Source organism: Solanum pennellii, chromosome 6 (assembly GCF_001406875.1).
Source record: "Solanum pennellii chromosome 6, SPENNV200".
Lineage (NCBI taxonomy): Eukaryota > Viridiplantae > Streptophyta > Magnoliopsida > Solanales > Solanaceae > Solanum > Solanum pennellii.
Window position 1 is genome coordinate 47,832,705 of NC_028642.1, and position 15,219 is coordinate 47,847,923.

At 32.3% G+C, this 15,219-nt stretch overlaps 1 protein-coding gene and 1 long non-coding RNA gene across 2 annotated transcripts; one reads left to right on the plus strand and one right to left on the minus strand.

The window, feature by feature from the left end:
* Positions 1–324: 324 nt before the first annotated feature.
* On the minus strand, positions 325–5,739 carry LOC107021441 (mannose-6-phosphate isomerase 1-like). The gene is made up of 5 exons (XM_015222102.2): positions 5,234–5,739; positions 4,516–4,683; positions 2,375–2,587; positions 1,011–1,277; positions 325–813 (listed from the first exon to the last, which is right to left on the minus strand). Exons 1-5 carry the CDS (start codon positions 5,525–5,527, stop codon positions 499–501), a joined length of 1,257 nt encoding a protein of 418 aa, XP_015077588.1. The 5' UTR covers positions 5,528–5,739; the 3' UTR covers positions 325–498.
* A 3,468-nt stretch (positions 5,740–9,207) lies between these two features.
* On the plus strand, positions 9,208–14,043 carry LOC114077676. The gene is made up of 3 exons (XR_003579034.1): positions 9,208–9,255; positions 12,188–12,230; positions 12,841–14,043. It is a non-coding gene; the product is annotated as an uncharacterized LOC114077676 (long non-coding RNA).
* Positions 14,044–15,219: the final 1,176 nt, after the last annotated feature.

Consider the following 15,219-nt stretch of genomic DNA (forward strand, 5'->3'; position numbering starts at 1 on the left):
TTTTTGAAAGTTATCAACATAAAAAATTAAATTTGAAGAATCAAAATACATCAAAACTATCACTTTTTAAGCAAATTCTATACCTGAATTATCTATTGTTCCACCTACTTACACCATCACTCCTTTTGTATTAAATTATATCCCAGTGCTGAGTTGACCAATGTTTATTTCCAATCGACAAGACACATGTAGGTTAACTCGACATCAAGGTGTATTTTAATGCAAATAGTATGATACAATGATAGTTGAGGGATGAAATCCGTAAAAGAAAGTGATAAGTAAATAGTACAATGAATAATTGAAGTATGAAATCTATGAAAAATGTGATGGTTTAAGTGTGATTTTTACCATTAAAAATCGATGTCAAAAAAGTTGGGAGAAAATATGTTTTACCCAAGAAGAATTCATTTACCACTTACATCACTTTTGACTCAACAAATCCATCAGTGTAGATTCCTGGTATTTGAATGAATACTAGCTAGAGTTGGAAGTAATACACTATTTATGCAACTCAAACAACCTGCTGCTAACTCCTGCTCTATATAGATGCAAACCAGACACGGTTGCAACAGTTATACTGGTATTTGCAGATGCAAATAAGACATCACCTTCAGCAACTACCTTGTTCGATGATGTGGTCATCGTTCCCTCTCCTTCCACGACCAAAAAAATGGAAGGACCAGGAATGGAAGCAAATACAGTAGTTGAGTTTTGTGGAAGAATGCAACGGTCCACCTCGAATTCATCAAAAGGAGGGAGGTATCTCTTTGTGTAGGGATTAACCACAGTACCTTTCAGAATATCAGGAAAACCCTGCAACAGAAGAGCTGATTCAGATTCATTTAGGTAAAGAAATGACCAATGCATTTGCATTTCATTTTAGAAAAGATATTGATAACACTATAAAATCTTCTCGTAGTGAAAAGACACCTGACTTAAACACCCATGTACATAATTCCTCGTAAAATGCGACTCTAATGAAGTAAAAATGTAATGGTGTCTGACAATACCTGTTTGTATGTGAGCATTGAACAAAGTATCTTAACATCTCGTTGCTTTGGAGTTAGACCAGCACGTATCACGTTATCTGAATTTGCCATGCATTCAACAGATTCACCATATAAATATGCATGAGGCTCATTTGAGCCTAAATATAAAGCTTCACCAGGGTTGAGTTTCACATAATTTAACAAGTATGCAGCTAAGACACCAACATCAGCTGGATACTGCTTCTCAAGTTGTAGAATCAGTTGTTCTTTTTCAGTTAGATGCCTCGCCTACAAATGTGAAAGATGAATACACATATTCATAAAAATAAGAGACAATCGAAAAGCTGAATTTAAGCAGCAAGAGTTACAGCTAATATGCCGGAGGAGACCATAAGCAGTTCAGCTCAACCACATAATTCACATAAGAATTATGCATCAACAGAAATTATAGAAACTCAAATCAACATGTCTCCCATCTTTTCCAAAAAGACAGAACTTGATGCAGCAGATACAGTCAAGTGACTATTGCCAATGTAAAAAAACTTTTGACGCATCCAAGGTTCAAACATAATGGAAAATAAAGGAGGAAAACTGAATCATTCAAATACAAGGATAAGTATAGCAACTTAGATACAAATCAATTCCGAACACATTAGCTCCTTTGCAGAAAATTGCACAACAAAAGCAACTTGATGGAGCTTATAACAATTCTGTTTCAGCTAATCCGTACACAGTAACTTGTAAGAGAACAAGTTTTTTTTCGTTTCTTTTTAGTGAATGGACAATGATAAGATAGATCAGCTGTAGAATTAAAATCCAGAAATCCCATACCCAAATTAGTAAAACCTTTTGATACTCTAGTCACTCAAATTCTTCAGAAAGGCTTCACTTTTTTGTTTCCGAAGTAACTCTCATCAACTAGCACTAGTTTGATGTCAACCTTTAGTAATTCATCAAATTGGTTAAATCTAAAATAATAACATACTCTTTATTTAATACGATCCCACTATACACATCGATATACATATAGATTCACCAACTACATTTCAGCCATCCAGAGATCCTGATCTATTTGAAAATTGCTAGAATTGATATAGAATTTATTTTACATTCTCTGCCAGTGAATTTCAAATTCCGCCCATCTAAATGTCTAAATGTAAGTTAGTAGAGGCATGCAAGCACATCCTTACGTTAAGAAATTGGTCTAAGACACAAACACATAAAAGTATGACAATAAAGACCAAGTTTGTCAAAACCCTTAGAGAATTACTGTCCAAATGAACAAGTTACGTCCACACAGAATAACAAAAAGGAAACACCCAACTAATGCCCAAGTATTACAAAAAAATTATGCTTCCACTTGGTCACAGATTAATTTGGATTACCTGGCCTTCAAAGTTTAGGCGACTGATCAGCTTGGCTAACACTTCAGCAGTCACATCCTTGCAAACAGTCATTATGTCAGTAAATACTGATTGTAGTAGTAATCTAATTTCCTCCTTCCCCTCATCGCCATTCAAGTTTAGGACTTGCTCGGCTTTTGAATTACCAACCACTTCCACAATCTCAGGTGTAGTACGAACAATCACTTTGAGCTCCTGGAAAAAAATCAATATACTTGTTATCATAATCAAAATATTAATAATTCTAATTAGTCATGTACTTGTGTTAGTATAGTTAAGGTCCTAAACAGATTTGAAAAATACAAAAGTAAAAATGCTACGATGAAATATTGAAGTAAAAAAATATATTGACAGAAAAAATAGTAAAGATAACCAAAGTAAATAAACAACAATTGTAATAATTGAAGAATAAGATGATAATAATAATTATAAAAATCATAAGAACAATAATGGCAAGGAGAAGAGGGAATAGGTGATCTAAACTAGAACTATCCTCTGCAATAGAAAAGAGAGAAGTCGCTCGATTACCTACTAACTTTAAATCTTTGACCTCACTGCTCTCATATTAGGGTCATGTCCTCAGTGAGCTAAAAATATGACATGTCCTGTCTAATTACCTCTCCCAATTCTTCATTGCTCTACCTCTACCTCTCCTAAGACCTATCACTGCCAACCTCTCGCACCTATCGATTGGGGTATTTGTGCTCCTCCACTTCACGTACCCAAACCATCTCAGTCTCGCTTCCTTTACCTTGTCCACCATGAAGCCATTTCCACCTTGCGCAATATATCTTTGTTCCTAATCTTGTCAGAGATTACATACCATTAGAAAATGTAGACAACTTCAAGTACTCTTTTAATTTAGTTTTAGTTTGTATTATAATGGCTCTAGATGAGTTTAAAAGAAGCGACGTGGCCAATGAGGATTCATATAGTCGACCATAACTTGTTTGGAATTGAAACGTAGTTATTATAGTCATGGAACTTAAGTCTATTCCATCAACGCAAGTCAAGGAGCACAGTAACTTTGTTTATCAAGAAAATCACATGAATAAGGTATACTACTGCCTCTCCTGCCAATGGTGGATCTACATCAACTTTTCCCCATTGGTTTTATCTATACATTTATAGTTGAATTTTTTTTATAAAAATATGTTTACACTAAAGTCCTACTCATTGTCATTGCAGCTCCATACCCCCTTACATAAATCTTTGGATCCAACTCTATCAGCCACCCTACCCCATTTCTAGATCTCTTGTAACAAGAAGCTTGTCAACCAGAATAAACATAAATTGCAGAACTTTGCAACACACACATAAAAAAAAAAGAAGCAAACTATGCTAGTTTCTGAACATGTGTGTTGACCAGCATACGCAATTAGGAGCCTTTCGTTTCACCTAGACAAGGAAGGAGGGGATGAAAAAATGCTATTTGGAACTCTTTTCACATTTCAAATAACTTAACTTTCTTAAGTTACAAATTTGACATCTGGTTGTCAGGGGAGGAACCACGAGCTCAATTTCATACAATCATTTTTTCAAAAAAGGAAATGTTAAAATAGTACAAAACAAAAAAAAACATCTACTTTTAAACAATTCATAATAGTTGTTTAATAGGACAGGTTCACACTCATGATACTGAGACTGAAGAAAAGCCTAAGAAACAATCAGATTTCAAATGAGCAGTACATGTACATTGAGGAGTCAAGTGATCTTAAATCTTATTATCTATCAAAAAAGGGCACCGTAGCCTCTCGACTGCACCACATATACTTTTTTAATAACCAAGGAATCCGTCAGGGGCCAACCCTTAGGACAAACCTAGCCTTCAAAACACAGGGATAATGGGCCCTTCCCTCTACCCCTCTTCAGTTAAATACAAGGTTTAGTTGGCATGGCGCATAGATCAAACTTGTGACAAAGTTACAAGTCCCTTAACCTTTCACTTGAACTAATCCTGGGTCCCCAGATTATTACATAAAAATGCTTCTATCACAACCAGAATCACTTTTAAGGAATAGTAAATTTATGTGCACCTGAAATGTGCATCATTTGAGAGTAAGCAAGTCTATCAGCACTCCAAATATTAACTAGGCTAACATAAATCCTAAGTCCTCGAGTACCTCAAGACTGACAAACCCACATAAAGCTTCAAATTGTGTCAGCGCCAAAGCCATCTCAGGTTTGTGATTGTCATCCTTGTAAGCAGAAGGCTGCTCTTTATGCAAAGAAGTGGCCAAATCCTTGTCTGGATGGGCCTGTATGGACAAAGGTTTGGCAACAGATAATACCTAAAAACAAAAGAAACATTGAAACCAATTTAGCCATACTGAAAAACATGTATATACGACTTACACTCATTTAAATTGTATGAAATTAATCTGAATTGTCTTCTTATCTGTATTTTGTCAGATGCAGACAATGTCAATATCAAAGGCCATAATTGGAGTCACTGTAGTAGTTATTATGCATTTATGTTATAGACAGAAAGGAGAGCCGAACCCAAAAGACTAATGTGATGAGTGGGATAAGGGACAATTGACACATAACACTTTACTATACTGCCACTACATAGCATAATCAAAATCAAAATCAAAACTTTAAGAGATTCGCTAAAGAGCTGGTTAGTATTCCCTGATCTATTTTGAACTATGTGAACCATTTCATCTAAGATTTGGGATATCTGGCAGCACCAACTATAAAAAAAATAGTACTATGAGTTGCACAAATCAACAAATGGAAATAATACTATGTGTACACTCTCAATCCCAATTTTTAAACAGATCCAAACTATTTAAACTTTGACTGAACATTTTAATTTTAAAAACAGATCAGACAAACCTTAAAGAGAAAGGGGAAATCGGTACCCCACTTGTTCAGAACAGTTTCTCCAAGTACTCTAGGGTTTCTTTCAATCCATTCCTTCAATGTCAGACATTCTGTATCCCCAACATACGACGGGCCAGATTCGTGTGTGCCCATCCAAAATTCAGCATAGGGCTGATTCTGATCAATGTTGATTCCAGTATTTCGATAATAGAGACGTGCAACAGTAGATTCCTGACCAATGCGGCCCCAATCAGATTTTTTAACACAACAGATCAACTTGATCAACCCACCATTTACCTCCTCCATGGAATGGTGTAGATTTGAGGCACTTTCCAGCGTTTCATTGCTCTAGTTCCGAATCACGCATGGCGTTGTTGATCTAAAATCTTTTGAGAAGATGAGATTCAAATTTTTTTTTTCTGTTAACAATTCTAACGCGGAACAAATGGAGATTGCAGAGGTGAAAACTGAAAACCGGAAAAAGAAGGGAAAAAAATAAATAGATGGCCAAATAAAAAATGACAAATATTTGGTACTATTTTTATTTTTATTTTATTAAAGTAAGGATCCATTTTATTTATTTGGAATTCAAGATAACTCGTAGTGGCTATAGCATCTGTCTTTCACTTTCGTTTTATCATATAAATTACTATAGAGTTCTCCCCATCCCTCGTTTTTCACCCAGTCATATTGTTTTTTCTACTTCATTTTCCGCTCTATTCACTTTAAGGTAGCTAATTTTATTGTTGAAATTTTCGCATATAATATCATTCAAAAATAGTTTAATTATGCTTCATAGCTAAAGTTTGAGAATTACAGTTCGTAGCTACATGTTATAGGGAGGAGAGATATGAGTAAGATGGAGCAGAGAGTGGAGAGAATTGAATTGTATATGTATATAGTTTAGATAATTGTATATATGTAACTACTATGTATATGTATCAGTCATTGTATTTGTATACCTGTATACAATTTGAATTCATATACAAATGAATCAAGTTAAAACATTTGTATTTGTATATTCATTCTCTCTCGCTTATACAAACACAAATTATACAAATATAAGGAGAACTGAGCAAGGGAAGATTTGTATTTGTATAACTATAAATATATTGCGCATATATATATATATATAATATATATATATATATATATATATTTGTATATTCAGTCTCTCTCTTTATACAAAGATAAATTATACATTTGTGTTTGTATAAGTGAGAGAGAGATTGACTGAAGAGAATCTAAAGAGAGACTGGGTAGAGAGAGGAGAGAGATGTGCGGGAGAGATGACTTAAAAAGAGAATAGCGAGCAGATTTCAGAGAGAGGCGAGAGAGAAAGAGAGGCGAGAGAGGATGCAATTATCACTAGAAGTAAGTTTCGAATTGTAATTTGTTTAACCGCGTAATTTTTTCTTTTTTTAATTAAAAATTTACCAACTGAAACAGAACCCAACAAGCGAAAGAAAAAAATGATCAATATCATTAAAAAAAAAATTCGTCAATATCCAAAATTTAGATTCTAAAATTATACCATTAAACTCGATAAGCTTGAGATTTATTATGAATATCCTTTTGCTAAAGCTTCAGTTGGCTTCTAAATCTTCTCTTTTTCTTTGATTGTTTTGGGCATTCAATCTTTGTATCATTGATAAAAATGTAGAGCAGCATGTATCATAGATACAAATTGTATTAAAAAGAATATCTTATAATGTATCAGATGTATTAGACTTTTCACTGTTTTTGAAATTCCACTTTTTCTTTATTGTTTTTTAGAAATTCAAATATTGTATCATAGATATAGTTATAAAGCAACATATACCATAAATATAAATAGTATTTAGACTTGTATTTTTCGTAGATACAGATTATATATGAAATTATTTTCCATCTTTATTGTTCTTGATATATTCAAATTGTATCATAGATGCACATTCAAATTGTATCATAGATGCACATTCAAATTAAAGCAACACATTTCATAGACACAACATGTATCTACCTCTTTTTCAATTTTGAAATTCTTTTTCATCTTTAATGATTCTTGAGACGAGGTAGGATACTATATATTTTTTCATTATTTTTTATTTTCAATATAGTGATGAATTTGATTGTTTCATTTTTCAAGAAGTACACAGCATTAAATTTTACCTTTCATAGGTTTGAGAAATAATGTGTTGTTGGGATGAATTTGATTGTTTTATTTTGCATCAAGTTGGTCACAAAATATTAAATTTTACTTTGGTCATTGGTTTGAGAAATAATGTGTTATGTATTGTTTACGCTCACTTTTGACCGATCTATAATCATTTTCGAATTGTTATTTGATTGAATATGTATTGAATTGTTATTTGATTGAATATGTATTGCAAAACTTTCTTATGTTATTACGGGTTTACAATTGTAATTAATTTTTGGGAAACTTTCACATATATTCACTTAAAAATAGCCTAATTACTCTCCATAGCTATAGTTTGATAATTACAATTTGTAGTTACATGTTATATGGAGGAGAGAGATGGCGAGACTGGGGAGAGAGGGGAGAGGCGAGAGAGAGAGGGGAAAAAGAGTGGGAGAAAGGTGAATTGTATATGTATATTGGTTAGATAATTGTATATTGTACATATGTATTTGTATATATTGCAAGAGAGATTGGAAGAGGGAGGAGAGAGGCGAGCGAGAGTGAGAGACGCAGGAGAGGCGAGCGAGATCGAGAGAGGTAGGAGAGAGGCGAGCAGAGAGGGCATAGAGTGTGAGAGAGGTAAATTGTATATGTATATAATTGTATATTACACATATGCATTTATATATATGGCAAGCGAGATTGGGAGAGGGAGGAGAGATGCGAGCGAGATTGGGAGAGGAGGAGAGAGGCGAGCGAGGTTGAGAGAGGGAGGAGAGAGGCGATCGAGAGAGGGCAGAGAATGGGAGCGATGTGAATTGTATATGTGTATAGGTTAAACAAATGTATATTATACATATGTGTTTGTATATTCTAGCAAATTATACATATACAAACGTGACTAACTATACAAATTCGAAGTCAGCCCACGTAATTAACATATAATGTTAGTTGCGAGCGGCAATTATGTCAAACTATAGCTACGATGAGTAATTAAATAGTATAATTTTGCTTAGTCGGGTAATTTTCCCTTAATTTTATCCAAATAATTATATTAATAATTTACAAAAAATTATCAAATTATTATTATTATTATGTTTATCGGTTGCCACATTTGAAATAATTAGGTTACTTATTTATTTAAATGTATAATATTTAAGTGTGTTTATCATATTTGAAAATTATTATTATTTGTATTATATTATTGATTAAACAAAAATTCATTTAATCTTCCTTTAAAATATTTAAATCTTAGCCTCTTTTATCCAATTTATTCAACTCATAGCCCCTTTTTTTTTTAATTTCAATTTCATTTTAATTCTAGTCTTTTTAGCCAATTTTATTACCCTACATCTCCCTTTGAGTCGACGACTTAGGCTAAAAATCATCCATTTTCCTATTTTAAACCTACCAAGACCATAACCAAATTTCATTTCTCCCCAGTGGCCAGCGAGAAGAGCCATCTCTGTCCCTTCTCTGATTCTTTTCTTCATCTTCATTGTTGCGCCCATTTTTCACAAAAAAATTGTCACGTATTACAAGTAAAAGTCAAATTTTATATATACTCTCTTTTATATTTTCAACAACAATGGGACTAACATGACCTTAACTTTTTGTACCCTTAGCATTAGGTATTTATACCTTTTTACAAGTATCAGGGCATTAAGTGATTGTACCTTTAGCCTTAGTTATCTAAACCTTTATATATAAAATCCTATAATTGATCCATTCTAATATAGGACTCTTTCTAGCCCTTTTTTATTGGTCGTTCAACACGTGGAGGATTCTATATTAATTTGCACGTATGCTATCCTATTATATTTATATATCTACGAAAATCAAATAAATAGAAAATGAACTATCACCTTCTCTCAGCTAACTTCTACAGCTCAGTTCTCTAAGCTTCAAATTGGTAGGCTTTCGTTTTTCCTTTGTTGTTTTCATCAATTTGTTTTCTTTTTGTGCAATTGTTTGTTCATTGTACGATTATGAATCATCTCTTCTGTTTGGTCTGTTTTATGCCCTTTTGTTTTCTTTTTGTGCAATTTCTCTGAATCTCCTCTTTCTTGATTCTGCTCATGCACACTTCTTTGTCGTTTCGTCTTTGATGTTTCAATTATGTTCTTTCTTCTTTGAGGTATTTCGATATAATTGAAGAATTGGAGTGCTAAGTATGTTTTTTTGGTCCCTTGCTTTCATTTTTTGATATCTTAATTTCTATTGCATGTTAGTATTGTTATTGTCTTTGTATTGTACAACAGGTATTTGATGATGTGTTGAAATGACTTACTCATAGAGATTCTAGAGTTCAACAATTCCACCATTTAACCTTGCATGTGTCTTACCATTATCAAGAGTTTACGAATTTAAAAGAACTCTAATTGTGTGTATATAAGAATACAAATATAATTGTAGGAGTTTCTTTAATCGACAATCATCACTTAAGAGTTATGTGATGATACAATGTTTTACCTCACGCTGCCAAGGTCGTCATGTACCTTGCCGAGGGTATAGAACTTGACTACTAAGTGAATTCACTAGTCTATGCTAAAAAGCACTAAGAAATCATCTAAAAAGAGTAATCATTTTCTACCCATGGTGGCCATATGGTGGATGGGGGCCGAGAGTTGTATGAACTCTCCCCTACATAGGTGATCAATACTCTCAAAATATAACTAGCTCATATGTTTAAATACATAACTTCTATAGTTTGAGATAGTCACTAAAAAATTAGCTCAAAGGCTCTCTAGAAAATTAGTGTTTCCTCTCTTGCTCAATTGTGAAAGTATATACTCTTTAATGAAATTAGTGCAAAGACTCTTTTGAAAATATGTGTTTCTTTTCTTGTTTAAATGTGAAAAAATTTACTCTTTGAGAATACATAGTCCTCATATACTCTTTTGAAGAAATGAACTTCATTTAATACTCTCTACTCAACTCAAATCTCAAGTCTTAAAACATGTTTAAAACATACTTCTTGAAAAGACTCTATGAACTCTAGATTTGGCTCTTAACTTTTCTTGAACTTGAATTTATGGATTCAAGTGTACGTTTCATGTTTCTGAATGATTTTTAGATGTTTAAAAGTCCTTTAAAGTAGTTAGAATCGATAGAAAGTGATAATACACTTTAGAAGGACTCAATCGGACTAAACGGAGAAAAACGGGTTGGGGCAACGGCCTTGGCACATTTTTGGAGCTCCAACCCTCAAATGTTCAGAGACCTCATTCAAGCGCGCTGCTGACATGTGCCCCAGCCCCTCTGGCGCATTAGGGTCGTGCCGCGTCAGTCTTTCCCGAGCCAACCCGATGAATTTTTCAACTCGTTTTATTATCTTAATTCGATTTTTTTCTTAATATCTCTTCAAATTTCGGTACCCAAAATATATACACAAGAATCTAACTTAAAACAACTCTAATAATCGACATTAAACTCTCAATAACTCCTTAATCTCATCCCTAAGAACGAAAGCAATTCAAGAACACAACTCAAGAACATCAAATTCTCAATCTTAATTTTAGAACGAAATAACACTAAAACAAACATGTTTGGTGTATGGGTGAACGAACTCAACGCTATGTGAACTCACATACCTCGTAGAATAGAATCTTTGTTGAAATCCACAATCAATTCCTCAACAAATCGATGAATCTAGAACTTTTCTTCTCCTTTATCCTCTTGAATTCTTTATCCAAAAATCCTAACGTGATTTTTCAATTGTATAAACTGAATCCAATTTAATTACTAATAACAAATTAACTTAATTGAGTACGGAAAAGAACAAAATACCTCTTTAAAATTCGGTTAGCTTTTCTTTTCTAGACATCTTCAACTTCAAATGGACAAATTTCCCTCATACGAGCTCGAAAATTAATAAACTCGGTGGAGTTGAAAAGATAATTTCAAGAACTTTCATTTAACATCTTCTTTTCCAGCTACTAATCATATACTGAAAATTATGGTCATTTGAAGTTGACCTAGAACTCATACCTAACATAACTTAGCTAACTTTCATATTTTCATACTTCCCAAAAATGGTTTTTTCTATTTCTAGCTCTCTCAATTAGCGAGTTGTTACAAAATATTGAAATAATAACCACTAACACTCCCGATCAAACTTGCAAATTCCAAATTGTGGACATAAGTCATGACAGACTAAGTTTGGAGAAGAAATTTTGATTCCAAAATCTGATTTTGAAAGACGAGCAGGTCGTCTCGCTCATTGTTGTCGTCGCCCATCCTTTAGGCATAATTATATAATTTATTTGTATCTCACAAGGTTCACTGACTTTACAGGAATAACAAATCAACGTAGTTGTATATGGTGATGATACTGACTATTATACAGAAAATCTTACATTGTTGGATACATATGCAAATCATAATTGCCATAGTGAAAGTTTCACTACCTTAATATGGAAGAACAATACATAAATTTTGTTGGGTGCTTCATAAATAAATTTTGATCATATCAAACCAAATAACCAGCTTGAGAAATTACTGTTGCCAATGACGAAGTTACATACCACAACTTTTGTCAATATTTCTCAACTGACTCGTGCTCCTATTGCAAAAATTGGTATATTTTCTTACTAACAATTAGGTCGCAAAAAATTATGTCTTCAGATGTAATGACGTCATATTTTTTCGTTTCTATACACTATTACACGATCATTTCATATATAGATTTATCCTTGAAAATCAGATTCAACTCCACGATATGCATAGTTCCTACTTATTCGTAAGCATTACAGTTGATCAGTTCCTATTGACTTCTTACTACACATCTCTAGCTTTAGCATGCCATAAAAACATATTTAACATTTTATCTGTTGTCATAATAGGCCAAAGACAAAAAAAAAGACGTGCTTTTGGGCAATATGTCAGGTAACTTCGTAGGATCATCCACTGCTCTTACTGTGAATCATGTTCATCGATGGTTCATTTCTATTGCAAAAATTACAACAACTTCAGCATGTTTCAGAAATATTTAGACTAGTTCAAATTAGTAGAGTTAGATATATCATTTTTGTATACATGTTGGAGTTTTCCCCATTAAGGCCAAAATGTCAATATCAGATGTTCTTCAAAATTTTTGTGTCCTAGATTGTTCAGGCTGCAAACATAAAAAACACACAAAAGAGGAAAAGCATTTGGTTGCGCAAAATATCAAAGACATACAACATTGGTGCCTCGATATTAAGTTTATGCTATATACATAAATTTATTGTGGTAAAATATCACATATATACAAATAAAATTTCAGGTATTAACTCATTATACTTGTAATTGTACTTTCAAAATTGATCTGATTGATGGGAGTGGTTCAACAAGTGCCTGCATTTCTGGTGATCCAGTTGAAAAACTTCTCCCTATAAAGGCAGTGACATATTTGACATAATTAACCTGCCTCAAGGTTACTTCTTACTTATATTTCTTAGAGTCTGTGTTTATATATACTTATTATACTTCTGCAAACAAATTCTTTTATTTTCAGAATCAATTTCTCTGTGTTGATCAGACCCAACAAATGTTGTCGAAGAGAATATTTCGCATTCAATTGAGAAAGTCATCCTGGAAAAACTCTAATGTTACTCAGTCAAGTCTAACAATTCTGTCCTACACATCAAAAGAACATGTACCTCTACCGGTCACTAGCGAGAGAAACATTAAAAAGGTCAAATTGTTCGATGCTAACGAGGTAGAGATGAATGAGATATTTGTTGAATCTGAGTGTTTCATCAGCGGTGCCTCAATTGAACCAACCACACCAATAAAGAGTCTGTGAAAGGTTAGTGAATCTATCGGTGAAGTTAGACAGAGTAGTCGATCTTTATTCCTTTCTAAAAGGATGTTAAAATTAACTTGACAAGAACTAGTATGAGCTTACTAAATATGGTATGCCTATTTAATTCTGATTATAACATAATAAGGGGTCAAAAACGGAAGAATTGTAAGGCTTGCTTAGATAAGTGATTTTAAGAATTTATTCTCTTCTTAGAGCTACCAGTCCATTACAACACATGGTATTTTCCCTAACAATCAGTGATAAGGAATTAAGTGAAATTAAAAGAAGCAGACTCCATAACTGATAGAACTAGGTCTGGAACAGTAATTGAAATTTAGTTTGTCTTAGCAAGTCCTCCTAAGTTATTTCAGTCATTATTTATATTGATCTTACATTAATTAGATTCATATTAGTCTTTCGACCTCTATTTCGAAGGCTTATTAGTTCATTATATGCTTTTCAAATTCAGTTAGACTACATAATGTTAAGTGTTCTGAAGGTCTATTACTTGAAAAAAAAATTCACTCAATTGTGTCAAGGCAAACATGTCAAAGAATAAAGTATAGCTAATGGTTGTTTTAAAGCTTCATTTATATATTTTCTTGTATCTGAACACCTTCATTTACCTTCTTCAAATAAATATTCGATCTATAAAAATAATAAAGTTCATATATTTATATAAGGATATTACGCTGACTATTTGTAGCATGTGCGTTTTTCAATAATTTGCAGCAATAGAAAATAGTAATGTCCTCATGGGTACATTGAATAGTGAATAAGCTAGGATATGCTCAGAATGTCTACAGCCGTCAAGTAGTATTTTTAAGTTTTTTGCTTCTATATCAAAGTATACTCTGTGTTGACTATATTTGAGTTCTTATGGGCAAGTATACAAAATCAACTAGGAAGTTTCATTTGGTGGTCACTTTTATTGGATCGAATTGTCAACTGCATTTGTATATTCTTTGTAGTAAGAGATTATACATGTTCTGCTCTGAATGTCTACTAATTTTTATATTTTTAAGTTTTTAAGCTTCTTCATTTCTTTTTCAAAGTACATAAGTTTAACTCCATCAAGTTACTTCTGACTCTACTTCACTCTAAGTAATAGATCAATGAAAACTATCCATTTGTAGGGATTTGTCTTGTGAACCAACATTGATATAGGGTCTTTGAAGACACTAAATTTAATATACTAAACATATTTCATATGAGTCAGTTTAAAGTTAAAATTGATGCACATTTTTCTACAGCGAGTGAGAGGTTGCATGTACTGGTGCTTAACAAGACTTACAAGTATCTAGAATGACTAGTTTGTAGCATATTTAAGCAATGTTGAAGATTTGACCTAAGTTATCACAATTGATTTCATACTTTATATAAAATTTCTTTCTGTTAATTTATTAAAATCTTCTTGTTCGAATGCAATGTTATTACAACTTTGTTGTATTCATTCTCATTTATAAGATTAGATAGTAACTGAATGGTAAAATTTCGTGAATAACAACGGCTAGTCCTGCACCACCTGAATTTGAAGTGCGCACTATATATAATATTTAGAGTTGTCTTTTTTTGTTCTTACATACTTATTACTTATTTTTAGGATAGAATTTTTAAAAGACATAATTTTTTTTAATTTCTTACAGAAATATTTTTATTTATAAAAGTAAGGATTAAGTTTAATTAATAAGATGTTAGACATTTATTTGCAATATGTTAACTTGGATGCTATTATAAAAAAAAATATTTAATAATATATAATTTAAGTTATTTAATTTAAAGTTCTAAAATGTTTATTTTGATAAAACTAAATATTTTTACAGGTGAAAATCATTTACACCCCGAAATTAACTTTAGAATTCAAATTCTCCCTCAACTTTAAGAAATAATCATTTTCCCTCCCTTTTTCTAATTGACTTTTTAAATGTCTATCATAGCCTTACATTATTAATTTTTATCCCTTTATTTTATACTTCTCATAAAATCATAACATTTTTATATTTTAATCTACATAATAAATTTTCTATTAAAAAAATTATTTTCGTACAAACAAAAAAGTGTGAGATATAATTTTATGTCGTTCTATGA

Coding starts and splice junctions, on each gene's coding strand:
- LOC107021441 (XM_015222102.2), bottom strand. CDS start 5,527: ATGGAGGAGGTAAATGGTGGGTTGATCAAGTTGATCTGTTGTGTTAAA. Junction 4,684..5,233: donor ATTTCCCCTTTCTCTTTAAG/GTTTGTCTGATC, acceptor TTTTGTTTTTAG/GTATTATCTGTTGCCAAACC. Junction 2,588..4,515: donor GTGGGTTTGTCAGTCTTGAG/GTACTCGAGGAC, acceptor ATTTTTTTCCAG/GAGCTCAAAGTGATTGTTCG.